Here is a 27610-nt window from a genome sequence, read left to right as displayed (position 1 = left end):
CCATAGCAAGCAGACACACAAATACGAACACAGAGGCATAAACTGGCAGCTACAGTCTGGCACTAACACACAGAGACACAGTGACCCCAGCGTCCAGACCCACAACACAGAATCCCAGCATCGCATGACCCCCTAACACGGGCAAGACACCAGGCCCAGTGTACCCCCTACACAACACAGACATCACACCCTGCCCTGACATGCAGACGCACTGTGGCCTGGACACACATTCACCAAGAACCAAACACCCCGCCATACCCTCTGTGCAGTCACCTGGACATGAACATACAACAGGCATCTTTTTCTTCTAGTACAGGACAGAGACGTGCCCTGACACCTCTATGGCCAAACAGGACACTGCTTGACACACATGAGCAGAGGGACACACACCTACCAACAGGTGTGGACACATTCCACGTAGACATGCAGACTTGCACGAGGAAAGCTGGCGAACCTGGGTGCGCCTCAGGCGCACACACCAGCCCCCTGCCTGAAATCCTGCGTCTCGACACCAGGGCAGGCACAGGCTCTGACTTCCAAGGGAAAGACTAACCCCCCTGCAGAGGGCACCCCGCCTCTGCCCCCGTGAGAGGCAACGATCCCTCCCCATGAGGTGAGGAGGACCCCAAATCTTCCCATGAGCGGTGTAGGAGGAGCTACTCCGGTGTGGACAGAGCACGTGGGAAGGGCCCCAGGGAAGGAGGTGCACCTCGTGCCTCTGTTTCCCTACTAGCACCCCTTCTCTGCTCGGCTCATTGCCCAGTCCTGGTGAGGCTGGTGCCCCACCCCCACCCCCAGACCCAATACTTCTGGGGCACAAAGGAGCAAGGCACTGGCCGCTGGCCCAGGACCACCCTCCCCCCAAAGTAGACAGAGGCTGCTCCAAAGGGCAGGAATCCCAACAAAGCCCCTGGCCTCTAGCTGCCCAGGCCCTGCCAGGACCCAAGAGAGTTCGTGAGGGTGGCCACAGGCAGACGTGGTCACAGGGCTGGCTGGAAAAGAGGCAGCGCGTGCAGGCTCCTGGGCCCGGTGGCCAGGAGTTCAAGGTCCGGGGAGACCTCGGCCTCCGACGGCCACACCTTCGCAGGGCCAGGTCCTGGAGACACCCCGTCGTCGCTTCAATCCACGCGCGCCGGGAGTGGGGCAGTACCCGGACCCCTGCCGAGCCTCGGCCGACCCCACCGCCTGAACACCGCCTCCCGGCCCGCAGGGGCAGCCCCGGCCCCCTCGCGCCGGCGGCCCGGCGGACGCAGGCGGCCGCCGGCGCGCGGCCGGCCGGATGGGCCCCCTCCCCCGACCCGGCTCCCCGTCGCGGAGCGGCGGCAGGAATACCGCGAGAGTTCGCCCCCTCCCCCCCACAGTAAAACTGTCAAAGGTGGGAGGGGCGGGAGCGCGCATGTGCGCAGCGCGGCGCGCAGCCTGCGCCGCCCGGACCCCGCGCCCCGCGCCCCGGCCCGGCCCGGCCCCGGCCCCGGCCCCCGCCCCCGCCCGGCTCCGGCCCGCTGGGCGCCGCAGGTAAGCGCCCGGCCGCGCCCCCGGCCGCGCCCCCCGGGCAGGCTCGCGTGGGCCGCGCCCCCGACCCTGACCCCGCGCGCAAGTCGAGGATCCGGGCCCTGCGTCCCGTCCCCGCGCGCCCGCCCCCGCCGCGCCCGGACCCCTGCGCCGCGCCCCGCGCCCGGCGTCGGCGCCGCGTCCCTGCCTCCTCCTTCTCCAGAAAAAGTCGCCATTTTGGTTCAGTGCCTTTGGGCACCCCCCCACCCCAAGGCGTCCGCGATCCGCGGCCCTTCCCGGGCCAGGCCGGGCCCGCACCCGCCGCAGGTGACAGGTGGGTGGCGAGGCCAGCCTCCAAGTGTGCGTCCCCAGGTCAGCCTCATCCGTGCGCCCGGGCCTGGGCCGGGGTCCCGGGCTGAGCGGCGTTGGCCGAGGTCCCGCCGCCAGCGTCGCCAGCGGTCAGCGCGTGGCACTCCAACCCCCCTCCCCGCGAGTGTCCCACCTTTGCGACCCTGCTGGGCCCTCCGGGAGGGCGGAAGCCCTTTCTCCTCCTGGTGCGCGAGTCACAGGCCCTGGGTGGAAGGAGGGAGTCTGCCCCCGAGGCCCGCGCTCTCCCCGGCCCCCAACTCCGAATCCTCCACCCAGGCTGGGGGAACACTGGAAAGGTGGCTCTCAGCAGCCCCCACTCCTCCTGCCTCTGGGGTCATCGCGGGGCGTGGGTAACTGAGGATGACTGTCTCCTGAGTGTCAGGGGGAGGACTTCCAGAGAAGTTTGCTCAGAGCGCTCTAGACGCACACCTCCCCCAGACCCAGGCTCCAGGCATCCGGACACCAGGCGCAGTAACTGTGCTGACCTCTGACCTCAGTCGGCCAAGCCAGTCTCTGGACCGCCTAGGCACGGCAGCTCCTTCCCTTCCCTTTGGATATAAATTAGTTTGAAACCACCAAGGGAGGGGTACCCTGCGCACACAACCCCCGAACCTGGAGGGGCTCCCCACGTGAGGGGGGCCCCCAGCAGAACAGGCCCACAGAGGCCCGGTCTCGGGCAGCAGGATGTTTCCTGTGGTCTCTGACGTGGTGCTGGTGGACCTGTAGGTTGGTGACAGGGTCTCGGGGGTGGAGGTGATGAGGTCAGCTAGGCGAAGGGTGGCCGAGGAACCCAGCCTGAGGTATCCTTCTGGTTGCAGGGGCCCCAACTGGAAAGAAGGCCAAGAAGAGGATCAGGTGGGAGGGCTCAGCTGGCACAGGGGCCAGAACCAGGAGCTGCAGGGTCCTTGGCTGCCCCCCCCCCCAGAGGGTGTGTGTTGCAGCTGGGGAGTGGCCAGGCTTGGCCATCTTCCCTCCGTGTCCTGGGAGAAGGATGCAAGGGCACCCGCCCGGTCCCGTCGCATGGCCTTGGGTCTGGGTGGGGCTGCGGGGGAAGGTGTTCCCAGGTGCCCAGCCAGCACAGCCTGTGAGCCAGCAGCCACACTGGTGTCCTAATTGGCCCCCCGAGGGGTGCCGCTAGCCTCCCTCCTCGGGGCGCCCCCCCCCCCCACGTCCTGGGGCCGCCGCCAGCCGAGCACCAGGTAGGAGATGCATGACTCTCCGCACTCTCTGGGATCATGTGTCTGGAGACAGAGGGAGCCCCCCAGAGCCGGTGAGGGTCTCAGGAGAGGGTCACATTCTTCCAAGCCAATGGGGTCTCCTGGGTTATCTGGCGAGACAGTGAGCCGCCTCCGGGTGGGGCTGTGGGAAAAGGTGTTCCCAGGTGCTCCCCTAAACCAGAAGCCTCCCCCACCCATCACCTGCTTTCCCTTGCAGCCCCAAGCACAGGCGGGCACGCTCCCCTTCCTTGGGCCAGAGAGTGGGCCTGCCTGTGGGTGGGGTTCGAGGGCAGCCCATTTCTCATCCTAAGTTGGGCCTGGTGGGCCTCACCAGTGGGTGCACTTGCTTTGCAGAGATGACCGACCCCTTTTGTGTTGGAGGAGGCCGCCGACTCCCAGGGTCCAGCAAGAGCGGACCTGGGAAGGATGGCGGCCGGAACGAGGTCCGACTTCCCATGCTTCATGACCCACCAAAGCTGGGTAAGAGGAGTCAGCCTAAGGTCCGCTCGCCTGGTCACGTGCAGCCAGTGCTGGGTGCGGGCCTCACTGGGCATCCAGCTCCTGAGTGCCTGCCTGGGCTCCTGAGAGGATTCCCAGGGCAGGGGCAGCCCGGGGCCCTGCATTCTCATCCTAGCCTGACTGCAGGCTCCTGCCCCCCACGCTCGGTATGGGGAAGCTAGCTCACCACCAGGCGTGGCTGGCCCATGGGGAGCATAGCCACCAAGCCTTGGCATGTTGTCTGCTGCAGGGCTGCCAGCGGTCCGAGGTGGGCAGACAATGCCCGGCCAGGCCCCGCTCTGCTTTGACCTGGGAAGTCCAGCCGGTGATAGGACAGAAGGGAAGAAAAAGGGGCGTCCGAAAGCTGAGAACCAGGCCCTCCGAGACATTCCTGTGAGCTCCCCGAGGGCTGGGTGGGGCTCTCGCGGGGTCTGCCTGTGAGCCCATTGCCTTACCGTGCTGGCTGGTGGCTCGTCCAGTGCCACGCCTCAGCCCATGTCCCCAGCCGCTCCGTGCATCGGGGCTTCAGGGTGTTGCCTCAGGCCTAGGGGGCCATGCAGGTGGACCTAGTCCTGCAAGCCCAGGCAAGGCCCTGGGTCGGGCTGGCCGGCAGAGGCCGGGACGGCTGCAGGGTCAGCAGCCTGGCCTTTCCCACGCCCAGCTCTCCCTGATGAACCAGTGGAAGGATGAATTCAAGGCGCACTCGAGGGTGAAGTGTCCAAACTCCGGGTGCTGGCTGGAGTTCCCCAGCATCTACGGGCTCAAGTACCATTACCAGCGGTGCCAGGGGGTAAGGGGCTGTGGGCTGGGGAAGGGGAGGCCTGAGGCCCGCCCTGCCCTGGCTGTAGGCTCAGGGGGTGTCTGGGCAGGGGCTGGTGGCCCATTCCACACTTGCCCTCTCTCCCAGGGAGCCATCTCCGAGAGGCTGACCTTCCCCTGCCCCTTCTGTGAGGCCGCCTTCACCTCCAAGACGCAGCTGGAGAAGCATCGGATTTGGAATCACATGGACCGGCCCCTGCCTGCCCCCAAGCCCGGGCCAGTCAGCCGGCCCGTCACCGTCAGTCGGCCCGTGGGGGTCAGCAAGCCCATCGGAGTCAGCAAACCTGTCACTATCAGCAAGCCCATCGGCATTAGCAAGCCGGTGACGGTCAGCCGGCCCGTGCCGGTCACCAAGCCGGTGACGGTCAGCCGGCCCGTGCCGGTCACCAAGCCGGTGACGGTCAGCCGGCCCGTGCCGGTCACTAAGGCTGTGCCAGTTGCTAGGCCTGTGCCGGTCAATAAGCCTATACCAGTCACGAAGTCTGTGCCAATCGCCAAGCCAGTGACAGTCAACAAACCGGTGCCGGTCACCAAACCAGTGACCATTAACAAGCCGGTGCCAATGACAAAACTTGTGCCGGTTACAAAGCCAGTGCCAGTCAGCAGGCCCATTGTGGTCAGCAAGCCGGTGCCGGTCAGCAGGCCCGTGGCCATCAGCAGACACGCAGCCCCCTGCAAGATGGTGCTGCTGACCAAGTCTGAGAACAAGGCTCCTCGGGCCTCAGGGAAGAGCAGCGGGAAGAAAAGGTACGGGGGCTGCTGCTGGCTCGGGATTGGCTGTTCCTGCTGCAGCCTGGGTGGTCACAGGGCCCACAGCGGGCCCCCCTGCCCCTCACCTCCCTGCTCCCTGCAGGGCTGCGGACAGCCTGGACGCCGGCCCCATCCCGCCCAAGCAGGCGAGGCCGGAGAGCGGGGAGTACGGCCCGTCCACCATGGGCCAGAGCTCGGCCTTCCAGCTGAGCACAGACCCCAGCAGCGGCTCCCTCTCTCCGGGCAGCTGGCCCTTGGGGGGCAAGGAGGCACCGAGGGCCGCAGACCCCGTGGCCCCGCCCGAGGAGGGTGCGGAGCGCACAAGGCACAGTAAGACGAGGGCGGGAGGCGGCGGCCAGGGCCGGCCAGCGGCCAGCGGGCCCACGCCTCCGATGGCTAGTGGACCCGACTTGGTCTCTGTTTTCCCTCCCCCGAGTCAGGAAGGAAACAGAAAACACCCAAGAAGTTTACGGGTGAGCAGCCGTCCATCTCAGGGACCTTTGGACTCAAAGGTGAGGCCCCGGGCCAGCCAGCCACCTGCGGGGCTGGGCATGTGCACAGATGTGCCTGCCCCTCAGCCCACACCTGCCCCGCCCACGTGTGCACACAGGCCTGGCCAAGGCAGAAGACAAATCACGCATCCACCGGGCCAAGAAGCAGGAGGGGCCAGCCCCCGAGGACATGCGGAAGAAGGTGCCAGCCCCCACCAGTGCTGTCAGCAAGGAGGTGCCGGCCCCCATGGCCCACCCAGCCCCAGGTGGGGGCTGCCGGGTGGCGGGACACTGGCCAGGTCTTGACTGTGGGGTGGATCTTGAACCACGGGGTCAGGGGGCTGAGCGTGGACCCTGGGCTCTGTGCTTGGTGTCCAGGGCATCAGGGAGCCCCTGCCAGCCCCTGAGGTCCTGGCCCTGCCCCACAGGTGGCCCTGAGGAGCAGTGGCAACGGGCCATCCACGAACGGGGGGAGGCCGTCTGCCCCACGTGCAGCGTGGTCACCCGAAAGACCCTGGTGGGGCTCAAGAAGCACATGGAAGTCTGTCAGAAGGTAAGGTCGCCCCTGGGCTTCCTGGAGGGGCGGCGCCAGGGCCAGCTCTTCATGGGTGGGCCCCTTCTGCAGCTGCAGGATGCGCTTAAGTGCCAGCATTGCCGGAAGCAGTTCAAGTCCAAGGCCGGCCTCAACTACCACACCATGGCTGAGCACAGTGCCAAGGTATGCCACTGGGCCCAGCTGCCATCCAGCCCTGACCACTGACCGCTGTCTCCTACCCCACCCGCCTGCCCTGCTCTGACCGCTGACCTTTCATTAGCACACCACTGCAGGGCTTAGTGGCGCCCAAGCCTGACCAGGGACATCCGTGGCCCCAGCCTCTGGGCAGGGGCCGGGGCCCGGGCCCTGTGGTGGTGGGGGCACTGAGGCTGGGCCTGCCCCCCAGCCCTCTGACGCCGAGGCCTCGGAGGGGAGTGAGCAGGAGGAGCGGGAACGGCTGCGGAAGGTGCTGAAGCAGATGGGGCGGCTGCGCTGCCCCCAGGAGGTCAGTGGGGTGGGCAGCGAGGGTGCAGGCGCCGTGTGGGCTGGGGTGCAGCTCCTCGCCGGCCACTCACCTGCCCCCGGAACCCCAGGGCTGTGGGGCCGCCTTCTCCAGCCTCATGGGCTACCAGTACCACCAGCGACGCTGCGGGAAGCCGCCCTGCGAGGTGGAGAGCCCTTCCTTCCCCTGCACCCACTGCGGCAAGACCTACCGCTCCAAGGCTGGCCACGACTACCACGTGCGCTCGGAGCACTCGGCCCCGGTGAGCGGCCAGAGCCCAGCGCTCCCGGCCCGTGGGCACGTCCGCGTGGTGCTGCCTGCGGCGGGGGCTCTCCCTTCCTTCCCTGTGGGCCACGTGCATCGGGGGAGTGAACCGGGTTGGGCCTCTGCGTCCCCAGCACGTGTGGCTCCTGTTGCTCACCTGGGCCCCCTGTCCTGCAGCCTCCTGAAGAGCCCACGGACAAGGCCCCTGAGGCTGTGGACCTGTTGGGTGTCGAGAGGACCCCCAGCGGCCGCATCCGCCGCACGTCGGCCCAGGTTGCCGTGTTCCACCTGCAGGAGATCGCGGAGGATGAGCTGGCTCGAGACTGGACCAAGCGGAGGATGAAGGATGACCTGGTGCCCGAGACTGCGAGGGTGAGCCCAGCCTCCCAGTGCTGAGCCTGAGGCTCCATGTGACTGGTGCCACCCACTCACTGACCCCCCCCCCCCGGGGGGGGCTTTCTCAGAGCCACAGGGGGTATTTGGGGTCAGCTTCCCTCCAACCCCTGAGCTCACCATGGCACCTGCTGCTTTCTGCAGCTCAACTACACGCGGCCAGGCCTTCCAGTGCTGAACCCCCAGCTGCTGGAGGCGTGGAAGAACGAGGTCAAGGACAAGGGCCATGTCAACTGCCCCAATGATGTGAGCTGGGGAGGCTGGCGCAGGCCTGGGGGTGCTGGGACTCAGGACAGAGGCCCAGGTGTGGCCTTGGGGGGAGCCCTTCAAGTGGCCCCTGCAGGGTCCTCAGACGGAACCCCATGGACAGAGAGGCCTTGGCCTCTGCCCTGGTGGCCCCGCCCACCCACACCTCATGAGTCCTGGGGTCAGGTTCCCCGACTTGCCCCAGACGGGCCCTGGATCCCCCGGGCTGGGGCAAGGGGTGCATACTTGTGGGGGCCCTGCCAAAGGCCTCCCCCACGGTTGCCTCCTGCCCCCAGTGCTGTGAAGCCATCTACTCCAGTGTGTCCGGCCTCAAGGCCCATCTGGCCAGCTGCAGCAAGGTCAGTCCCAGGTCCTCCCCTGTGGCAGGGCATGTGCTTGCTGCTCCCGGCTGCCCCCGGCTGCCCCCCAGGGGTTCCCACACATTGGGTCTGTGCCCTTGCTCCTACGAGGCTGATGGCCAACCCAGCCCCTGTCAGTCAGTCCTGGGCAGTCCTGCCTCCATGTTCTCCTTGTCTCTGCTGCTACACGTGGGGCACACCCACCTGGGCTTGGGGCGGGGGCTCTCAGCAAAGGCCTCCCCTCCCTCCCCTGCCCTCCCCTGCCCTGTGGCAGAGGCTGGGTGCCTGAAGCCCAGCTCGTGGGCATCCATCCAGATAAGCTGCAGTTGCCCCTGACTCTGTAGCCACACAGCCTCGGGGCAGGGTGGTGGGAGCTCCTGGCTGCAGCTGGGCCTCTCTTAACCTCCACCGGCCAGGGATGGTGGCCAACTTGTGTCCGTGGGACTGCCCTGTGCCTGCAGGGGGACCACCTGGTGGGGAAGTACTGCTGCCTGCTGTGTCCCAAGGAGTTCAGCTCTGAGAGTGGCGTCAAGTACCACATCCTCAAGACGCACGCAGAGGTGGGGCAGGGATGGGGCCTGGTGCGAGAGCCCCATGGAGGGGGCTGGGCGGGGGCCGGGGAGGCGGGGAGAGGGGTGTTGGTTGGGCTGACGGCTCGAATGGCCTTCCTTTGAGCAAGTGGCTGCTGTGGAGAACCCTCCCTCCAGTGTCTCCGCCCCGCCCCGCCCTCCAGTGTCTCCGCCCCGGTGTCTCCATTGCTGCTTCTCTCTCCCAGAACTGGTTCCGTACTTCGGCAGACCCGCCCCCCAGACACAAGGGCCGGGACTCCCCTGTACCCAAGAAGGAGCGGAAGAGTCTGGCCGGCGGCGGGAAGAAGCGGGGCCGAAAGCCCAAGGATCGGCCCCCCGAGGAGTCGGCCCCCAGGACGTCCCCCCGCCGGGACGAGTGGCCTCCGGGAGGCAGAGACAAGGGGGCCCGGGGCTCCACGGGCCGGAAGGTGGGAGCCGGCAAGGCACCCGAGAAGTGAGCGCGTGGAGCCTGGCAGGTGGGTGGGGCCCGTCCCCACGCGGCCCGGCCCCTCCTCCGCCCGGGTGGGGCTCCGGCACCTCCTGCCTCCTGCCCTCCGGGTCTCCACCCCGCCCCTGCCTGATCGGCTGTCCTGCTGGGCAGCTGGTCCTCTCCCTTCCCCGAAGGTGGTCCTACACCCCCCCCCCCACCGCCCCCGGACCCGGGCTGCGGCGGGACACCCTGAGCTGAGGCTCCTGGGCCCGGGAGCCGGGGCCGCTGCGGAAGTGCAATAGTCCAGAGGGACCTTCCCGGGCCCACCGAGTCTGGGGCCTGGCTGGGCAGGAGGCAGGGTTGCAGCCTGGGCTTTAGTGCTTGGGCCACATGGAGCCGGCCGATGGCCTTCTGGCCCTTGGCTGGCGAGCTCCGTGCTCTGTCTGCTTCCTCAGGCCCAAGCTCGGGGGTCCCTGGTGACCTGTGGTTCTGGGCTGGTGAGGGACCTGAGCAGCCTCACTTCTTGACCCGACACTGGAGCCCCAGCACCCCCAGCTACCTCCCAGGACAGACCCCAAGTCTGATAGCTGCCGTGCTGACCTGACAGCTCGCCCCACGCCCACCCCAGCCGTCTTCTGGTTCCTGCACTTCTCTCTACCTCTCCAGCCCCCGCCCATGCCACCCCTGCCACCCCTGCTACCCCTGCTGTGCTTGGGCCCCCATGCCACCCCTCCCTCCCCACATCCATCACAGGGGGCAGCTCTGCTCTGCCACACCCCAGTAGTGCTCCCGCTGGGGGCGGGCGGGCGGGTTGGGGGGGGGGGGTTCTACTTCTCCCTCTGAAGGGCTGTGGGCGCAGGGCTGTGGGGCCGCATGAAGTGAGCTCCGGCCTCGGCCCCCAGCTTTGCTACTACTGCTGGCCTGGCTCTAGCAGCCCAGTGGGCAAGGGTTGGGCCAGTCTGGGTTCTGGGATCACCTGGGGTCCACAGGCATGTGGGGCAGGGACCTGGGGTCTGGCTCTGAGTAGTGATTCCTGTGGGAAGCAGCCTTTGGTGGTCTGAGTTGGCCCTGGCCAAGCTCCCGTGGGAGCCTCCTGCCCACTGTCTTACCTGCTCCTTTGTTTCTGGCTACGTGGCTTTTTGACATGAGATCCAAAGGCTGGGGCGGAGCTGGGTCAAACTCACAGCAGGTCGGCAGCAGTTCCAAGGCTCTGTCTTGACTCCCTTTGGTGCCCTGAGCTCTGTAGGTTGGGTTGGGGGAGTCCAGGCCACTCTGAGGAGGTAGCCACATGGTTTCTGGCCTCCTGCCTGGACCCCACCTTCCCACTCTGGCGTTGCAGGGACACGGAGGGTGCCCAGAGATGCTGGGGTGAATGGAGGCTGTTTTCCACTGGGGGGTGGGGGTGGGCTGAGGGCTCGGCCTCGCCGATCCTGAATGATGTGAATTTTGATATTTGCCCGTGTGCGTGTATCTCCTGGGTGTAGTGGATGCCGGTCCTGTTGCTGTGACAAGTAACAACCTTTTTTTTATTCTGTTTTTTATACAACAACTCACAACAATCTGACACTTTGGTGCTAAGGGTTTCCTGGTGCCGACCGACAGTGGATCTGGGGGCTGGGCTGGGTCCCTCCCCTGCTCAGGGAGGTGGCGCTGACTGGGCACCTCGGCCCCAGCTCCTGTCCTCAGCCAGCCCCTGGAGGGCGGGGGGGGCTCTGGTCTGGGCTCAACTCCCCTCCCCCTGCGCTGGGGAGCCGCTTCAGGAGGGCCTGGGGCTGGGGTGCCGTGCTGCCTGTCTCTGGCTTCTTCTTTCGGCCAGCATGTTCTGACCCAGGGCAGTTCTGGCCTGATGTCCTAGGGAGGGGGTGTGGAGGCTGGACTCTCCCCACTTGATCTGAGCAGAGGGTGGAGACATGGGCGGATGGAGGTGCTCCAGCATCAAAGGTTGAGGCAAGCAGCATGGGCTTTGGGGCAGGAGGGCTTTCTTTCCTGTGTTCCCGCTGTCACTGATGTGCAGTTGGTGGAGGTAGAGGTGGGTCGGGCGGCCACTGCAGGGGCAGCTGCGGGAGGGGCAGGGGAGCAAGTGCTGGTGGGAGCCCCACATGCACTCTGTCCTTGTCATCAGTGGCTGGAGGCGTTGGACCTCCACGCCTCTGCTGGGGATGGCCACCTGCCCCGGCCTCTCAGGTACTTGGCCCTTGGGGAGTGGGGGCTGGTTTTGGCAGGGGGATGAGTTTCACTGTCACCCCCGAGGTCCAAGTGTGGTCCCTGGCATGGGGACCCCGCCGGATGTGTGGGAAGAGGTGGGGTGCTGGGTAACTTGATGTTTAGCACTTTAACCCCCTTCTTGGTCTTTAAGGTGGGCCTGGGGACTGCCGCCAGAAGTGGCTGCTGGGCCAGACCGCTTTCTTCCCCTCTTTCCTCCCTGCTTCCCACACTCTGGCTGGTGGATGGCAGTGGCAGGCTGGTTACAGAGCCCTCCTCCCATGGTGCCAGAGCCCTGGGCAGCTCAGCAGCATCTGCCCACTTCTCACTCTGGTGGGAGTGCAGCCAGGTAGCCTCCTGGCCTTGACTGAAACCTTCAGTGAGAGGGACCAGAGCGGCAGGCAGCCCCTACCCCGGTGCAGGGGGCATGGACCCTGCCTGAGACCCAAGCCCAGGGCACAATGCCAGGTCCCTTTCTGAAGATCTACCTCTGGCCCAGCCTCCCCCCCCTTGCCCTGAGAACAGGAAACGGTTAACTCAAGGGACTGACACTTCACACAAAAATAGGATGCACTTTTTTGCTCATGCAAGGGCAGATGAGTGTCCCCCGGTGTGACTGGTGGTCTTCCCAGCTGTAGCCCCACTCCTGTCCCTCTGGTTTGGAAGGGAAAGAATGGGTGCACCCTGACCGCAGAGGGGAGGGCTGTCCCTGTGTGTCCCCAGTGGGTCCCGGGCAGTGGGCCTGCAGGCCTGGGGTTCTGGGACAGCCAGCACCTCCTGCCTGGCAGCCACACATCCTGTACTTTGGGTTTCTTGGTTTGGGTTTTTTAATGCCAGTTCTCCGTAATAAGTGCATTTCGAAAGAGAGGTTCCAGCTATCACTTGTAACCATATATATACATATATATTCTATCTACAAAGTGTTTATTTGCAAGATGTTTTGACGGTGAGCTTGGGCCCTGCCCGCCTTGTGACCATCTGTCCCCGGTCCTCGTCCCCGCTCTCCGGCCCGAGTGGCGCGGGGGCGGGCCATCAACTGTATGTATTAAAAATGACTGTATCAAATAAATGTTTATTAATTTTTTTTCCAGGGGTTTTGTGCGGCTGAGTTTGTGGGAAAGCGCGCGTTGGGAGTCTTCCCCGGACGCCGGCCGCGCAGCCTCGTGGAGCTTGCGGTCCATGAGGCGCGCGCGGCCTCGTGGGACTTGTAGTCCGCGGGGCGCGCTGGCGGGCGCGCGGCGCGGGGCCCGAACCACAGCTCCCGGCAGCCTGCGCGGCCAGCCCCGAGCCCCGCCCCGCCCCGTCCCGCCTCGCACGCGGAGAGGGCCCGGAGCTCATGGCTGCGCCCCCAGCCTCGGCCGACGCCCCCGGCCCAGCCCCGCCGCCCCCCGCGGCTGGAGACCGGCCGGAGCGGCCGGAGGGGAAGAGCGAGACCCCGTGCGAGGACCGGTAGGCGCGGCGCGCCCCTCGCGTGCCGTGGGAGGGGCGGCCCCGGGAGCCAGATCTGGACCAGTGGAGGGTCTCCGGCGCCTGGCTGGAGCGGGCCCGCGCGGACGGCCGCGGGAAGGGGCCCATGGGCAGGGCCCGCGTGGGGCCTTGGTCTGTCCCCAGTGGAGGGGGCAGCGGGCCAGCGAGCGCCTGGGCTGGGCTGCGCGCTTACCGGGCGCTCCCCAGGTCCCCAGTTTGTTCCGACCCCGCACGGACTCGGCCCTGCCCCATCGAGGCCAGAGGTCAAAATGCTGGTCAGGACGGAGCACCGTGCCCGGGGACCCTCAGGCTCTGGGGGCCTTCCAGGGGGTGCGTTTGTCACCTGGCTGGGGAGGTGGCTCCCTCTTGGAGCCTCCAGGGCCAGGCCCCAGGGTGATGGTGGATCTGTGCTCAGGGGAGGGGTGGCTGGCTCCTCTCTTCCGGGTTTGAACCGTCCTGAGGGCCAGGGCCAGCAGTGGCCACAGGCTGGAGCCAAACGAAACCTCCCCAGCCAGGCGCCTGGTCCCGGAACTTGCTGTGGTCTGGACTCCACGGCATTGTGGGTGCTGCCAGCAGAGCCGCTGGACAGGCAGGCAGAGGAATCAGGGGCGAGCTGCTGGGCGGGGTAAGGCTCCCTGAGCCTCAAGGAGCTTGTTGTGTCCCTGTAGACACACCCTCCCAGTGAGCAGTGACTCAGAGCTGGGCAGGGTGATAACGTCCTGAGTTGTCATGCCTGCTGGTCCCGGAGAACCTGATTTAGCCCGAGACCAGGTAGTCTCTGCCTACAGACACGGATTGGTACAGAGACCACACATCTCGGCGCTGGGGAAGCAATGGGCTTCCCGTCCTCAGAGCAGGGTCCCCAGGGAACAGGGGAGGGCAGCCAAGATGCTTGGGCTGTAAGCCTAGACCCATGGCATCTCACAGAGCCCCTTCGAGTCTGCCCTGAGCTGCCTCTGGACCTCATGCGGGCTTACTCTCTCCATGCTACCTGCCTTCTGTGTGATGTGGTGTTTCTCAAGCATGTACCCTCAACCCCCCCCAGTCCCTACACGCCCCCCCCCGCCGAGGGCCCCTGAGCTGGCTCTAGTCGGTGTCCAGTTGTATGTGCAGGTGCCTCTGAGCCAAGGCTCTCCCCGGCCATGATTCCAGCTTTTCCCACATCGTCGAGGCTGCACTGGTGTGGTCAGCCCACCTGGCTCTGGTTTCTTGTCTGTGTGCCCTTCTGGAAGGTCTCCCAGGAGGACTGGACCTTGGACTCCCTTTGCATCTGACGGTCGTAGCAGTGCGCCCCTCAGGCTGCCTCCTGGTGTGGTCCTGGTGGGCTGGGGCCTCCCTCTGGGAGTGGAGGAGCCTGGGTGCTCTTGCTCAGAGCAGTGGAAGCAGGGGATCCTGTAGTGCGATGTCCACGGGGTAGGGTGGGGTGGAGTCAGCGCAGGTCCCTGGAGCCTGCTTCTCCCATTTCGGGCTGCGGCCTCCCAGCCCCACAGCCCTCTGTCTGCCCTGAGATCTCTGTCCCTGAGCCAGTCTGGGACCCCCGGGCCAGGCCCCAGGGAGCAGCTCCTCCCTCCTCTGGCCTGGTTTCACTCAGCCACCAGGCAGGCTCTCTAGAGCAGCCCCACCCTGGACAGCTGTGTCTCCCTGAGAGTGGTGGGCCACTGCCCAGGGCCAGGAGGGGGGCAGCTCTTGTGGGTCGGGCCTGCCTCCAGGGGCCTGTTACCTGGGCAGCCTCCCCTGGGTGGTCCCCCTATCCACGTGTGAACCTCAGGGGGGGATTCTTTCCTCCAAGCCCGGCCAGCCCTTCCGTGTTGGAAGCTGAGGAGGAAGCTGGTGGACCTGATGCTTAATTGCAGGGAGGAGACTGAGGACCTGTGACTTGAGCGGAGCTACTGCCCACCTGAGGGCCTGCTCCTCCGGCTGCTGTCAGACGGGGGCGTGGCTGTGTCCCCTCCGCCCCAAGCTGGGTGGAGGGGGTGGGGCGCACAGTTATTCTCAGCTGAGGCCTCTGGAGGGTAGAGTTTCAGGTTGTTTATGCCTCTAGGAGGCACCTGGGGGCAGGGGCGGGCTCCCGGCTTAGCCCTGCAGCCCGGCCTGGCCTAGAGACACCTCGGATTTCCCTGCTGACCTGGTGGGGGCCTGAGGAGGGGGGTGCGCCTGCAGCCCCAGCAGGCCAGGGGTCTGAAGCTTTCTCTAGGGTGTTCTGGTGACAGAGGGCCTGTACACAGTGGTTCTCAGCCAGCCCAGAGTGGGCAGCGTGCCAGCCTGCACACCGGAGGGGCACTTCACACCCGCCGGCTGGCCCGCGTCTGCCTGGCCGTGCTCCCCTGCGGGGTCAGTGCTATTAATACCAGGCCAGTGCGCAGCCCCAGCTGGGTGATCCTCTTATGCCCGTGGCCTCGGGGCTGGCGCTGAGTGCTGTTGCGTCTACAAAGGCCCTGGGGTCTCTTACCTGTGGGCCCCCTGCCTCCCAGCAGACAGCCCCACCGGCCAGGGTGTGGACCCAACTCCGGCTCCTCGGCTGCTGTGCTGCCCACCCCTGGAGGGGCAGTTGGGCCGGCTCCCTTGCGGTCCTGGGGGGCTGCTGTGCGTCTCAGAGTCGCTGTTGTGATGCCCCTGCCCACACCTGGGCTCGCCCTGCCATCCCAGTTTCCCCCGTGTCCCAGCCATGAGCAGCCCCCCAGCTTACCCTGGCATCAGGGTCTCGGGCTGCTGGACCCTTGGAGCAGAAGGCAGGTGAGTGGCTGGCCTGCCGGCTTCTGGCGGGAATGCCCGTCTTCGCTGTGTCTAGGGGACACCAGGACCTGGGCCGGGCAGTCCTGCTGCCCGCAGGCACGGTTACCTGCTGACCTATGTCCACCGGGGCTTGTAATCCTTTGGTGGAAATGACCTCTTGTCATCGCAGCCAGCAGAGCAAGGAGGTGAGGGCTTGTGTGATTTTCCGGCTCGAAGTTTGTCCCGTTGTGAAAGGGGGCGAGGCTTGTTCGGAGGGCGCAGTATCCCTCCTCCAGAGAGACGGCGGGGCTGGGCTTGGCTGCTGACCCAGCCTGGGGCCAGCCGTCGCCAGCCCGGGGGTGGGGGGAGGCGGGTTTCTGGCGGGTGGTCCCTGGCTTGCTTCCAACTCATCCCTGCATGGCCCCGTCCTCTGGGGATGTCTCTGCCCCAGAAAGCCGCCCGTGGTGGTCATGGCCTCCGTAGGACAAGGAATAGTCACGGGTGAAGGCTCCACCTGGAGAAGCCAGGCCACCAGCCTGGGCTGAAGAGCAGGGCTGGGAGCAGCGCCAGCCCCAGAGCTCCTGTCACGGTCCCCCGACATCCGCGGGGGTCCCGCTGCTGTGAGCGTGCTCAGCAGTTTTCTGTGTTGGCGGTTGCTCCCCGAGTAGGAGGCACAGGTGGCGGCCAGCCTGGTTGGTTTTTTCTGCCCACCAAGGCCACCCTCCCCACCCCCAGCGCCAGGGCGTCCATCATCTCCGGGTCTGTGGGTCTCTTGGGGAGGGCCACTGCGTGTGAGCCCCGGGGCCTTGTGCTCACGGTGGGTGGGTGCGTCCGAGGAGCAGCCGGTGCTGCCCCCATTCCAGGGCTCTGTCCGTGTCCTTCTGGGCTGAGGTGGGTGGCACCCCTGGGGCGGCTCCTCGTCACTGCCCTGGCATCGTGTGTCCCGCTGTGTTGTTTGCCCTCAGCTCCACGATGAGTGACGGCTCCTCTAGCGCCACAGAGGTGGCTCTGAGCACAGGCCCGTTATTCCCAGAGCTCGCTCGCTCCCCACGTGGCCCGGTGACGGTCCCCACAGCTCCTGTCACACCTGCTGTCAGCAGGCTTTCTCGCTGCTCACACTCACGCAGACCTCGCCCTCTGTGCCCTGAGAGCTGCGCTGCGACTGGTCACGTGTGAGGCCTGAGCTAATTCCGCCCTGCCCCCACCCCCACACGTGTGCAAACAGACACCGTCCCCTTGGCAACGCCGGGTGCTCTGGGAGTGCCACATGCTGGATGCGCCCGCGTCCCCCCGCGAGCTTTGGTTTTGGAGAACGGAGGGCACGTACTCGTGAAATCTCCAATTCCGGCGGAAGCCCTGGTTCTGGCTCTTGGCAGCGGAGACCATCCTGGCACATCTGCTTCCCACTGTTTCTGGGCTCCTGTTGCCCTGGGCCTCACGGGTGCTCATGTGAAGGGCGTGGCCTCTGGCTTTTGCCTTCCCTCCCAACAGTGCTTCGGGGATGCTGTCTGCGTGCGGCCTTCCCCGGGCCCCTTGCTCCGGTCCCGAGCTGCACCCACAGTGGGGTTCCCACCGTGGGTGGACACACGTCCTGCAGGGGTTGTCTGGGGCACCCCCAGTTCCCGAACTTTCTTCCCGCCTGCCCTGGACCCGTCCCTCTGCGGCTGGGGCAGGCTTTCAGCCCAGTCTCTTTCTTAGGCAGTGGCCAGAACTGCCTTGTGCCCCAGCTTGTCCTGTCCTGGGGCTGTCTTCAGCACAGACTGAGCAGGATTCTGGCAACACTCTCACCAGGTGTGAGGCCTTGAGGCCTTGGGCCAGTGGTCACGTCCGATCTTTGGCATCTGAAGGGATAGAGAAGTCAGCACAGCTCAGCTCGGGTGCGCGGCCTGTCGTGCTCAGGCACAGTGGCGCCTGCCTTTCCCAGGCTGAGGTTTCCATCCGGGGGCCTCCACCCTCTGCCTTGGAGTTGGCGGTGCTCCTGGGCCTCCCCCCCGTCTGTCTACACCACTGCCCAGCTCTTCTGTTCACAGCCTCTCTCTGCAGGAGCCCCTCTCCCTGCATGCCCTGCGCAGTGGCAGGGGTGTGCTGTCCTGGGAGGGGACAGAGTCCTGGATGGGGTCTGGACTGTCCTTGGTGTGCCCAGTCCTGGGGAGATGGGGGCCTTGCCCAGCCCAGCTCAGCTGATGCCCAGTCCACATGGGAGGAGGATCGGCCCACGACAGCGCTCCCCCTGTGACCTCCATTGTCACTTGCTGTCTCTGATTCGGAGGCAGGGACAGTCCAAGTCCACAAGCCCTGTGGATGGGCCTCACCGGGTTTCCTGTGCCCCCCACCTGAGTTGTGCCCAGGTGCCCAATGTGGGGGGGCAGGGGGGCAGGTGGCTCTGGGCCCAGGTGAGCGTGTGCCCCCTCTGCAGCAGCAGTGCAGAGTCCTTGGACAGGCTCCTCCCACCCGTGGGCGCCGGGCGCTCGCCCCGAAAGCGCACCACCAGCCAGTGCAAGTCTGAGCCGCCCCTGCTGCGAACCAGCAAGCGCACCATCTACACCGCAGGGCGGCCACCCTGGTACAACGAGCACGGCACACAGTCCAAGGAGGCCTTTGCCATCGGTGAGTGCAGCCGCCACAGGAGGAGGGCGGGGGCTGCCATCTGCCCGGACCCCAGAAGGGACAGTCCTGCAGGACCTACTTGGAGGCCTGAGCCCACAGGTCTGTGACCTGCCCTGCCTTGGGCCCCTCTGTCGGATGGCAGCCTGGGGCAGAGACAGCAGGGTGGGCACTGCCGGGACCCCTCGGCGCAGGGGCCGTGCCACTGCTCAGGGTCTTTCTGCCCCTCCCCACAGGCCTGGGGGGCGGCAGTGCCTCTGGGAAGACCACTGTGGCCAGAATGATCATTGAGGCCCTGGATGTGCCCTGGGTGGTCCTGCTGTCCATGGATTCCTTCTACAAGGTGGGGCCGCCCACGGGTGCGGGCTGCGTCCTGGAGGCTCACAGCTCCCGCCCCGGCCGGGGGCCCGAGCCTGCAGCTCCCTCTCCTCCCTCCGCAGGTCCTCCCCATCGAGATGCTCCCTCCTCCCCCCACAGGGGCTCCCCCCTCCGCTGAGAGCCGTTCCCTGCCTCCTGCAGGTGCTCACCAGGCAGCAGCAGGAGCAGGCTGCCCACAACAATTTCAACTTCGACCACCCCGATGCCTTTGACTTCGACCTCATCATCTCCACCCTCAAGAAGCTGAAGCAGGGCAAGAGCGTCAAGGTGCCCATCTATGACTTCACCACCCACAGCCGGAAGAAGGACTGGGTAGGCCCCGTGGGCTGGCGCAGGGGGCAGGTGCCCTGGGCTGGCGCAGGGGCTGTGGGGCCGCCTCCACGCACACGATTCCTTCGCAGAAAACGCTCTACGGTGCGAACGTCATCATTTTCGAGGGCATCATGGCCTTTGCTGACAAGACCCTGCTGGAGGTGAGGACGGGTGCCAGGCTCGCTGATCCCCCTGCAGGACTGGCTTAGACCTGCCTCCGTCCCCCATCCCCCGTCCCCGTCCCAAGCCTAGTCCCTGCGTCCGGTGAGGAGGGCCTTCTCTCCCTCCCGAGTCGCACTCTCCCCAGGTGCATCGGGGTCTTGGCGGCCATTCTCCGGGGCCCACGAGCTCGTTGAGGTCGGAGTGAGGACGGTGGGAGTGGGTTCCCTGGTATGGGTGCACGTGAGGGTCCTGCCCAGCAGGGAGCCAGCCTCCCGCGTCTGCGCTGGCTGCAGGGCATCCTGTGCCCAGGGAGTCTCTGGGCAGCTGCTCAGGCGGGACACTCCCGCCCCTGCCGAGGCCCCGCTCGCCGCCCCCTTGCAGTCTGTGCTGCTCCTGCGCGGGCGCTGGGGCCCAAGGAGCCCTGCCGCCCGCCGTGCGCACCGGGCCAGCGGCAGACCTGCGCGGGGCCCAGCCCTCTCTGCAGGAGGCCGTCTCCGGGCCCACGCGGGCTCCGCTGGCTCCGGGCCCCTGGCTACGCGCCCTCCCCCTCCAGCTCCTGGACATGAAGATCTTTGTGGACACGGACTCCGACATCCGCCTGGTGCGGCGGCTGCGCCGCGACATCAGCGAGCGGGGCCGGGACATCGAGGGCGTCATCAAGCAGTACAACAAGTTCGTGAAGCCTGCCTTCGACCAGTACATCCAGCCCACCATGCGCCTGGCGGACATCGTGGTGCCCCGGGGTGAGCCCGCGGGCCCCTCGGCGGGGGCGGGGGCGGGGGCGGGGCGAGGAGGCGGAGCCTCATCCGCCCGCCCCGCCCCGTCCCGCCCCAGGGAGCGGAAACACCGTGGCCATCGACCTGATCGTGCAGCACGTACACAGCCAGCTGGAGGAGGTGAGCCCGCCTGGCGGGGTGGGGGTTTGTCCCTGCAGCAGCTCCCCTGCTGCCCCCGCCCACGGCCGCCTGCTCTTGCAGCCCCCGCTGTCCCTGCCGCCCCCTGGCCAGGGGCAGCTGGGGTCCCTGAGGAAGCCTAGGGCCCAGAGGTGTCTCCGAGGCCCCCAGCCTGGGCCGGGCCTGGCACAGAGGGGGCACCCCTGTCCCTCACAACCCTTCTAGGCGACCTTCGGGTGTTGGCGCTGAGTGCCACGTCCTGCGCATCCTACGAGGTCACGCAGGCTGGGGTGGCCAAGGCCAGTGCCCGCTGCTCTGGGCAGGCCTTACAAGGGGTGTTCAAGGCCTGAGGCCTGTGGACCAGGGCCCCGGGTCTGGCTCTGAGCGCCCAGCCCAGAGCGAGCGCTGGGCCCTCCCCTGCAGGCAGCCCCCTGGGACCACCCCCCCGGGGGCTATGGCCTGGCCCTTCCTGGGTGGGGTGGCCTGGTGGGCTGAGGCACACGGTGGTGACAGGCTGTGCTGACCAGCGATTGCGGGGTGAGCCGTGCTGCCGTCACTGACGCCCCACCCCGTTCCCTTGTGTCTCCCCGTGTTGCTGCCGCAGCGCGAGCTGAGTGTCAGGTAAGACCTCCCACACTCTGCGCAGACAGAGGCTCTTCCAGCATCCACAGGGCCTTTGGAGTCTGGGTTGGCCCCTCCCACCATGTCCAACCCATGTGGTGGCCCTGCCCCAGGCACAGAAGGGGTGGTATAGGGGCCCCCCTGCCGCTTCTGCCCACCTCTGCCAGCAGTCAAGGAAATTAAGGCCCAGAGAGGTTAAGGGGCTTGCCCGAGGTCTCAGCACGCTGACCGGAGGCTGGCCACGCCTCTGGAGGCTCTTGCCCCACTTGGGGCTAGTTGTGTGGGGTCCGACATGAGGGCGCGGCTGTCCTGAGCCTGCACCGCTGGGCCTCCAGGACAGTGGCCACAAGCATGGCCACCAGCAGCCAGAGGGCCTGCCTGATCCCAGGGCCAGTCTCCCTGCCCAGGCCCTGGGGCCCTGCCCACCGGGCCTGCAGCCAAGGCATAGAGACGGGAGCAGCTGCGGGAAGCCTAAGCCTGGGGGGTCTGGGGCTGTGGCTCCTTCCCGCGCTGAGAGGGACAGAGCACCTGTCCCCACACGGTGGTCAGCACGAATGACCTGCCCCCAGCCCGCGCTTTCTGTGGAGCTGGAAAGCACTGGCCTGACTGAGCCGCCGTCCACTGCGGCCACGTTGGACATGCCTCTGGGGCGTCGGCGTGCCCCCAGCTTCCTGGCCTGCATGAGTCTCCGCTTGGCTCTCACCCAGACCAGGGCACCTGCGGGTCTGGTCGCGTCAGGTCCTCTGGAAGCCTTTGTTCAGAGAAGAAAAAGTTTCCAGGGTTCCAAAAACAGCTCAACGCAGCCAGCTAGGCTTTCCCTTCTCTGGGCAGCCAAGGAAGTGGCGGCCGCCACCACCTCTTCCGCCACCTGGGAGCGGAGCTGTGGGCGGGTGGCCCGAGGGCAAAGGCTTGAGGGGTCTCCCTGCCCCCTGGCCGCCTGCGCCAACCTTTCCCAGGCCAGCTGGTGGTGCGGGGGCCACCCTGCTCCCCGCTAAACGGTCTCTCTCTTCTCTTCCTCTTCTCTGTAAACCTTTGGGTTTCCTGCCCCGTTCCCTCCCCGAACACACTCCACCTCTTCACCCCGCGAGCAGAGGAAGCTGCGCTGGGATGTGTGAGGACAGAGTGCTCTGGTTGTGCTGCTGCGCTGTGTGCCCGCGGCTCCGCGTCCCCCCACCCCCCCGCTCCTCTGCCCGCTCCCGGCTGGGGCTCCGGCTGGGGCTCCAGCTGCGGTGGCTGGGGCTGCAAGCATCACCTGGCAGGGTGGGGGGATTCAGGTGGGGCTTGGGCGCCCAAAGCTCAGCTCTTTCCCCGGGGAGAGGTGTCCTGAGGTTGGCAACCAGCTGCTCCTCAGAGGCAGAGTGGAGGGGGTTGCTAAGATTCATCTGCAAGGGCGAGGCCTCCCCTCCCACCACCAGGTCCTGCAGGAGGGAGGGAGGCTCTCACCACAGCCCTGCTTCCTGCCTACTGATCAGCTCTGCCTTCCACCTTGTCCTTTAACCTTTGCCTGGCTGTCGTGGGGAGGGGTCCTGGGGCGGGGCGCTCCCTCCAGATCAGCCACTGGGAGGTGGTGACCCCCAACCCTGCACACATACCCTTCCCAGTGTCCCCCCCCCCAGTGTGTAGGGAAGATGGGGTCTGGGAGAAGACACCCCTTCTCCCGTTCCCAATTTGGCTTGTGTCCCCAGGGCTGCGCTGGCCTCCGCGCACCAGTGCCACCCCCTGCCCCAGACGCTGAGTGTCCTCAAGAGCACACCGCAGGTGCGCGGCATGCATACCATCATCAGGTGAGGGTCTCGGGGGCAGCCCGGGCCGGGGGCAGGTAGGTGGGGGGACACACACACCCCCGCGCGCGCGCTAACCGACAGGGGTCCTCAGGGACCGGGAGACCAGCCGCGACGAGTTCATCTTCTACTCCAAGAGGCTGATGCGGCTGCTCATCGAGCATGCGCTGTCCTTCCTGCCCTTCCAGGTGCGGGGGAGGGGGCGGACACGGAGTGGGGGGTGGAGGGGTGGCTTCTCCTCGCGCTCACACCCCGCCCCCCGCTCTTCGCAGGACTGCGTGGTGCAGACCCCGCAGGGGCAGGACTACGCGGGCAAGTGCTACGCCGGGAAGCAGGTACTGGGCTCCGCCTGGGGGTGGGCGGGGGCGACCGGGAGGCGGGGGTCCAGCCCGCTCAGCCTCGCCCCCGCAGATCACGGGCGTGTCCATCCTGCGGGCGGGCGAGACCATGGAGCCTGCACTGCGGGCCGTGTGCAAGGACGTGCGCATCGGCACCATCCTCATCCAGACCAACCAGCTCACCGGGGAGCCCGAGGTGGGTCTAGGGTGGGGGGTCTGGCTGTCGTGGGAGGGCATCCTGGGGCGGGCCCTCCCTCCAGGTCAGCCGCTGGGAGGCGGGACCCCCTCCCTGCACACCGCCGGCCATTCCCACGCTGGCGCCCCAGGGGAGGGGGGGTTCCTGGGGAGGCGGGGGGCCCGTCCTGACGCCGCTGTGGTCGACTGCAGCTCCACTACCTGCGGCTCCCCAAGGACATCAGCGATGACCACGTGATCCTGATGGACTGCACGGTGTCCACTGGCGCCGCAGCCATGATGGCCGTGCGGGTGCTGCTGGTGAGTGGGCGGGGGAGGCGGGCGGGGGCTGGTGGGGTGCCGGGCAGGGCTCACCCCTGGCTGCGCAGGACCACGACGTGCCAGAGGACAAGATCTTCCTGCTGTCGCTGCTCATGGCCGAGATGGGCGTCCACTCGGTGGCCTACGCGTTCCCCCGCGTGCGGATCATCACCACGGCAGTGGACAAGCGCGTCAACGACCTCTTCCGCATCATCCCCGGCATCGGTGAGGCGGCCGCGCCCGGTCAGGGCGCCGGGGCCCGGCGTGCCTGAGGCCCTGCTGCAAGGACCTGCCTCTTCCCCCAGGGAACTTTGGCGACCGCTACTTCGGGACTGACGCTGTCCCCGACGGCAGCGACGAGGAGGAGGGGGGCTCTGCCAGCTAGCCTCGCACCCAGAGCCTTCTCAGCCCGCCCCCAGCCCTGTCTCCCAGCCCCACACAGAACAGACACTTTGATTTATTTTAATTAAAAAAAGTTCTTACCATTGTAAGTCGTCTGTGCATTCCGTGAAAGAAAACGCTGGGAAAAAGGGGCTTTGGCTGGTTGGCTGGGGCCCAGGAGAGGTGCCCCACCTGGGACCTGGGGTTGGGGAGCAGCCCCCGGGGCTGCTGCGGCCCTCAAGGCGCCAGGCCAGTGTGGCAGCAGAGGGACTGACCAGGATTCCACCCCGCTGCCCCCGCCCCAAAGGCAGGTGCTCCTGGCCTTGGACTTGACTTTGCTTGCAGTCCAGGCTCAGTGCCAGATTTAGGAGAGGGCAGACCGGGGCCTGCAGCTCCTGTGTGAACAAGCCCCTTGCTGGCCACCTGGCCTGGGCCGGGGTCTCACAGGGTAATAGCTCCGCGGCAACTGCCCCTTCCCCCCGTGTGCCTGTACCACGGGGGTGGGGGCGCGGAAGTTGGTGCAGGGGCGATGGTAGGAGGGAGTGACCAACCCGTGCCGGCCACTGGCAGGAGCCCCAGTTGCAGGGGGGATGGCCAGGGCCTCACTGAGCCAGCCACACGGCTCAGGGTCAGAAACCACGTCCGGCCCTGCCTTCACTGCTTCTGGCTGGGCCAACCTGGGCCAGGGCGCAGGCCTGCCGGGCTTGGGAGTCGTGATGCCAACCCCCAGCCTCCACGAGTGGGCTGTCGGGCCCTCACTCTCCTGCCCCCTTCGCCTCGCGGCCAGGCTCTCACCCTCTCCTGCCCTCTGGGTCCCCCCACCTCACGAAGGCCATGTCATGGAGAAGCCTGTCGTGGGGCGGGGACAGGAAGTCCCCGGGTGGGGGCCAGGCCAAGAGCAGCAGATAAAGGCGGGAGCTCATCCAAGAGGTAGGTGGCCCAGCACCAGGGTCGGAGGAGTGCCGTGGCCCGAGGTCAGCGGGGGCCGCTCCTCCCCAGCTTGGTGAGTAGACTCCCCGTGTCTCCCGAGCCCTTGTTCATTCGCTCACTCGTTTGTCCTGTGCTCTGGGCCTGGAACCTGGAACTGCAGCAGGCCAGGCCCTGCTCGGGGTGCGACGCGCTGCGAGTTCTGTCCAGCCAGACCTTCCCAGAGAGGGGGGCACACGGGTGATGAGGAGCCAGGCAGGGGCTGGATCATTCTTGGAGGGGCCCCCGAGTGCAGCTAGAGGCTAACCAGCTCCCAGAGAACAAATCCAAGCTCAGCGCAGGCCCACACATGCCCACAGGCGGGACGCAGCTCTGGGCCCCGCTCGGCCGCCAGCCTCCTCCATCTCGGGGTCAGTGGCGGCCTAGGACAGAGGCAGCCTCCACAGTCTTGGTCCCGGCTCAGGGGTGTTCTTGGGCCATTTTCCACCAGGACCCCGTGGGGTGGCAGATGTGGGTCACCTTCCAAACAGTCTGAGGGAGGGTCTCAGGGGGGTGGGGAGCACGGGGGGCGGGGCGGGCGGGGGGCAGTGGCGATCCTCCACCCCAGAGAGCCTCCCAGCCCAGAAACAGGACCTGGGGGCCAAGGTCAAGACTGTCCAGGGAGCAGTACTCTGCACAGCTGCTGGGGACTGGAGGGGCTTCCAGCTCAGGGAGACCACTTGGGTGGGGCCCTCAGGGGCTGGATGAACTAGGCCCCTGGAGCTGATTGGTGGCTGTGTGTTGTTGCCTTCTGGGCACCTGGCACCTCTGGGCCCAGGGGAGGCCGAGGGGTGCAGGGAAGGGCCTGGCAGGGGAGCTGTGAGGGAGGGGCTGCAGCCTGGAGGTGCCCTGGGAGCAGCAAGAGGAATGCAGACGTGCAGAAGCTCCTGTGACACTGGGTGGGGGCTTGGAAGAGCAGCGTGCCCGCTAAGGGCTGTCAGCTGCCCCCTGGGCAGTGCCTCCAGGACTGTCAAACCTGAGAATGGTGAGCGTCCAGGGACAATCTCAGGTGTGTCAGCCCGAGAGGTGCCGTCCTTTGCCAGTGGCTGCCCCAGGGCACCTGTCACAGGTACCAGGGCAGGTCAGCAGCAGGGTCTGGAGGGCTGGTATGGTCCCAGGGGGGATTCCCTGTCCTGTGCCTGGGCTGGGCCCCCTGGGGTCAGGAAGCCCCAGCCAGACGGTAGCCCTACTTCTCCAAGGTGAGTCCTGGGGGCAGGAGGCTGGAGTTTCAGGTTCTCCAAGGTCAAGATGAGGGTTTGGGGAAGCAGGAGGGGAGGGGGCAGCAGATTTAGACACATGAAGGAAGGCGGCGGCGGCGGTGGCGGGGGGTGGGCAGGTGGAGTGTTGCCGGGCTTGGGTTAGAAGGCAGAAAAGGGCCACTGGTCCAGGAAGTTCGCCGGGACCCAGGTCTGTGACCACAGGACAGTGCTAGGAGCAATGGTGACTTGAGCAGCACCACATCCGCTGGGGTGGCAAGTGGGCGGGCCTAGCTCCCTGCGTGGGTCCCCAGGCGCATCTGGTCACCAACCAGCTTCCAACTGGGGGAGCCAAGTACCGCCTGGGGTCACATGTCTGAGGGTGCGACTGGCGCTGGCCTGGACCCTCCCCAACCACCACCACTCACCCCAAGTTCTTCTGGCTCCAGCAGAGCCCAAGCATGAGTGTCCCTGCCCAGGCCCTGGGGACCCTGGGGACCCTGCGACCAGAGAAAGGGGCCGAGTTGGGGCCGGAGGACAGGGATGGAGAACTGGGCCCTGCGCTGGGGGTACTGCTTCTGGGGGCTCCCAAGGTAATGAGGAACCCACCACCCAAATGAGGTGCGGAGCAAGGGGCGTCTCCCTCAAGCAGGAGGGAGCCCTGTTCCCGGGGACTTGGAGTCGGGGCGGGGGGGGGGGGGGGGGGCGGGTGTCAGGTGCGCGCCACCCCGCCGGCGGGGGCCCCAAGCCCGACCCCCGGCCAAGAGGCCGCGCGCCCACCCTCGCGGGCCCAGGCGGCCTGGCTCCCCGCGTCCGCGACGCGTCTCACCGAGATGCTGCCGCGGTTTCGCAGAGCAGGAGGAAGTTCCCGGACTCCTGCCCCCACCACGCGGCCCCACTCTGCGGCCGCCGCTCCAGCTCCGGGAATAAAGCGCTGCAGACGGTGACGGGGGCGGGGGCTCCGCTCCCGGCCAGGGCCCCCCAGGCGGTGAAGTCCACGGTGAAGAGCCGGGCGGCGTCGGAGCCCGGCGCCCCCGCGGCCGCTCACCGCGGAGTCGGGCCCAGGCTGCCCCCGCCGCCTGCGCGCGGCCGGAGCACCTGGACGCCGTCACGGTCATGGCCGGCAGGGCCCCAGGTGTGGGAGGGGGTCGCGAGCCGCCGCCGCTCCCGCCCTCGTGGCGGCCCCGCCCCTCCTCGTGGCGGCCCCGCCCCTCCTCGTGGCCACGCCCTGCCGCCCGGACCCCCGTGGAGCCGCGCCCGCCCGCGGCCTCCGAAACCGAGGCCCGAGGCCCGGGCAGGGCGGAGGTCTCTGCCCGCCAACTGGCAGGGCATGCCCGTCATTGAGACTCGGTGAAGTTACCCTTACACAGGATGCTGAAAATAAGGGTGGACGCTCATTCAGGAGAACGCGGGGGTGGGAGGGGGGCCTTGCTCTCCATGCCCTCGTCCAGGCAAGGCTTCCAGGCCTGCGCCCGCGAGCGGCCTCCTTCAGGGCGGGGCAGCTCTGTCACCAGCCGGGCTGGGAAACCCGCCTGTGGCTTCGGTTAACAAGACCCAGACCGTGGCCACCTGTGGTCACCTCGTATGAGGCTGTACAGAAATTAAAGTGAATTAACTAGACCTAGAGGCAGCCCCACGGATTTTGAAAAAAGCCCCACACCGAATGAACATTCACAGGGATTGAGTGCTGAACAGTTTGTGTAAAATTGTAGCATTCGGTGGTACCTGTTATTTATGGAAGATTCTGAGACTGGTAGGCAAGGTTTAAAACTATAAACAGAAATGGACTTGCGCACTGGAGTCCACCTCAGCCTGGGGAGAGGGACCAATGGTCGACGAGGTCAAATTTGTTCGCTTTTTTCGCTTTTTAGGGCCACACTTGCAGCATATGGAAGTTCCCCGGCTAGGGGTCAAACCGGAGCTGAAACTGGGGCCTTACACCACAGCTCACAGCAACGCCGGATCCTTAACCCACTGACCAAGGCCAGGGATCGAACCTGCGTCCTCATGGATACTAGTCAGATTCGTTTCTGCTAAACCACGACGGGAGGTTGGTTTTTTTTTTTTTTTTTTTTTTTTTTGTCTTTTTAGGGCCGTACCCCCGGCACGTGGAGGTACAGAGGCACAAAGGCAAGCCACTGGAGTCTGGCAGACACTGTGAACAGGAGT

General features: G+C 66.6%; 3 protein-coding genes and 1 non-coding gene across 35 annotated transcripts; 3 read left to right on the top strand and 1 right to left on the bottom strand.

The window, feature by feature from the left end:
* Positions 1-1388: 1388 nt before the first annotated feature.
* ZNF512B (zinc finger protein 512B) lies at positions 1389-12225 on the top strand. 15 transcript variants are annotated; one of them, XM_085003250.1, is made up of 19 exons: positions 1389-1515; positions 2679-3059; positions 3432-3557; positions 3826-3968; positions 4237-4365; positions 4483-5141; positions 5248-5474; positions 5585-5656; positions 5755-5901; positions 6064-6188; positions 6261-6353; positions 6577-6675; positions 6764-6934; positions 7114-7308; positions 7474-7575; positions 7872-7934; positions 8396-8494; positions 8710-8979; positions 9389-12225. In XM_085003250.1, the coding sequence occupies exons 3-18, from the start codon at positions 3434-3436 to the stop codon at positions 8959-8961; spliced, it is 2700 nt and encodes an 899-aa protein (XP_084859376.1). In that variant the 5' UTR covers positions 1389-1515; positions 2679-3059; positions 3432-3433; the 3' UTR covers positions 8962-8979; positions 9389-12225. The 15 variants fall into 15 exon arrangements, 13 of the variants coding, with proteins under 13 accessions (XP_084859376.1, XP_084859370.1, XP_020933281.1 ...); XM_085003247.1 differs by lacking the exon at positions 1389-1515 and adding an exon at positions 1723-1825 and having other exon boundaries at positions 2679-3130; XR_014832006.1 differs by lacking the exon at positions 2679-3059 and having other exon boundaries at positions 5248-5453; positions 6451-6675.
* Positions 12226-12453: 228 nt separating this feature from the next.
* UCKL1 (uridine-cytidine kinase 1 like 1) lies at positions 12454-23389 on the top strand. 18 transcript variants are annotated; one of them, XM_021077630.2, is made up of 16 exons: positions 12454-12584; positions 17734-17921; positions 18155-18261; positions 18438-18608; positions 18698-18769; positions 19324-19513; positions 19605-19666; positions 20177-20284; positions 21376-21395; positions 21970-22068; positions 22160-22253; positions 22338-22400; positions 22477-22599; positions 22791-22898; positions 22967-23123; positions 23204-23389. In XM_021077630.2, exons 1-16 carry the CDS (start codon positions 12472-12474, stop codon positions 23281-23283), a joined length of 1755 nt encoding a protein of 584 aa, XP_020933289.1. In that variant the 5' UTR covers positions 12454-12471; the 3' UTR covers positions 23284-23389. The 18 variants fall into 18 exon arrangements, 12 of the variants coding, with proteins under 12 accessions (XP_020933289.1, XP_084859381.1, XP_020933288.1 ...); XM_085003255.1 differs by having other exon boundaries at positions 18359-18608; XM_021077629.2 differs by having other exon boundaries at positions 17731-17921.
* A 1213-nt stretch (positions 23390-24602) lies between these two features.
* On the bottom strand, positions 24603-26634 carry LOC146395429 (uncharacterized). Its single transcript, XM_085003262.1, has 3 exons — positions 26271-26634; positions 25870-25941; positions 24603-25305 (listed from the first exon to the last, which is right to left on the bottom strand). Exons 1-3 carry the CDS (start codon positions 26557-26559, stop codon positions 24722-24724), a joined length of 945 nt encoding a protein of 314 aa, XP_084859388.1. The 5' UTR covers positions 26560-26634; the 3' UTR covers positions 24603-24721.
* Positions 25201-25275, top strand: MIR1388 (microRNA mir-1388). The gene has a single exon (NR_162163.1). It is a non-coding gene; the product is annotated as a microRNA mir-1388 (primary transcript).
* Positions 26635-27610: the final 976 nt, after the last annotated feature.

Source organism: Sus scrofa, chromosome 17 (assembly GCF_054392235.1).
Source record: "Sus scrofa isolate SSC_HxYL_T2T_F1_AM1 chromosome 17, Sscrofa_HxYL_maternal_Yorkshire_Landrace_v2.0, whole genome shotgun sequence".
NCBI classification, from domain to species: Eukaryota; Metazoa; Chordata; class Mammalia; order Artiodactyla; family Suidae; genus Sus; species Sus scrofa.
Note: the sequence above shows the minus strand (reverse complement) of the source record. Positions and strands in the feature narration are given on the sequence as shown.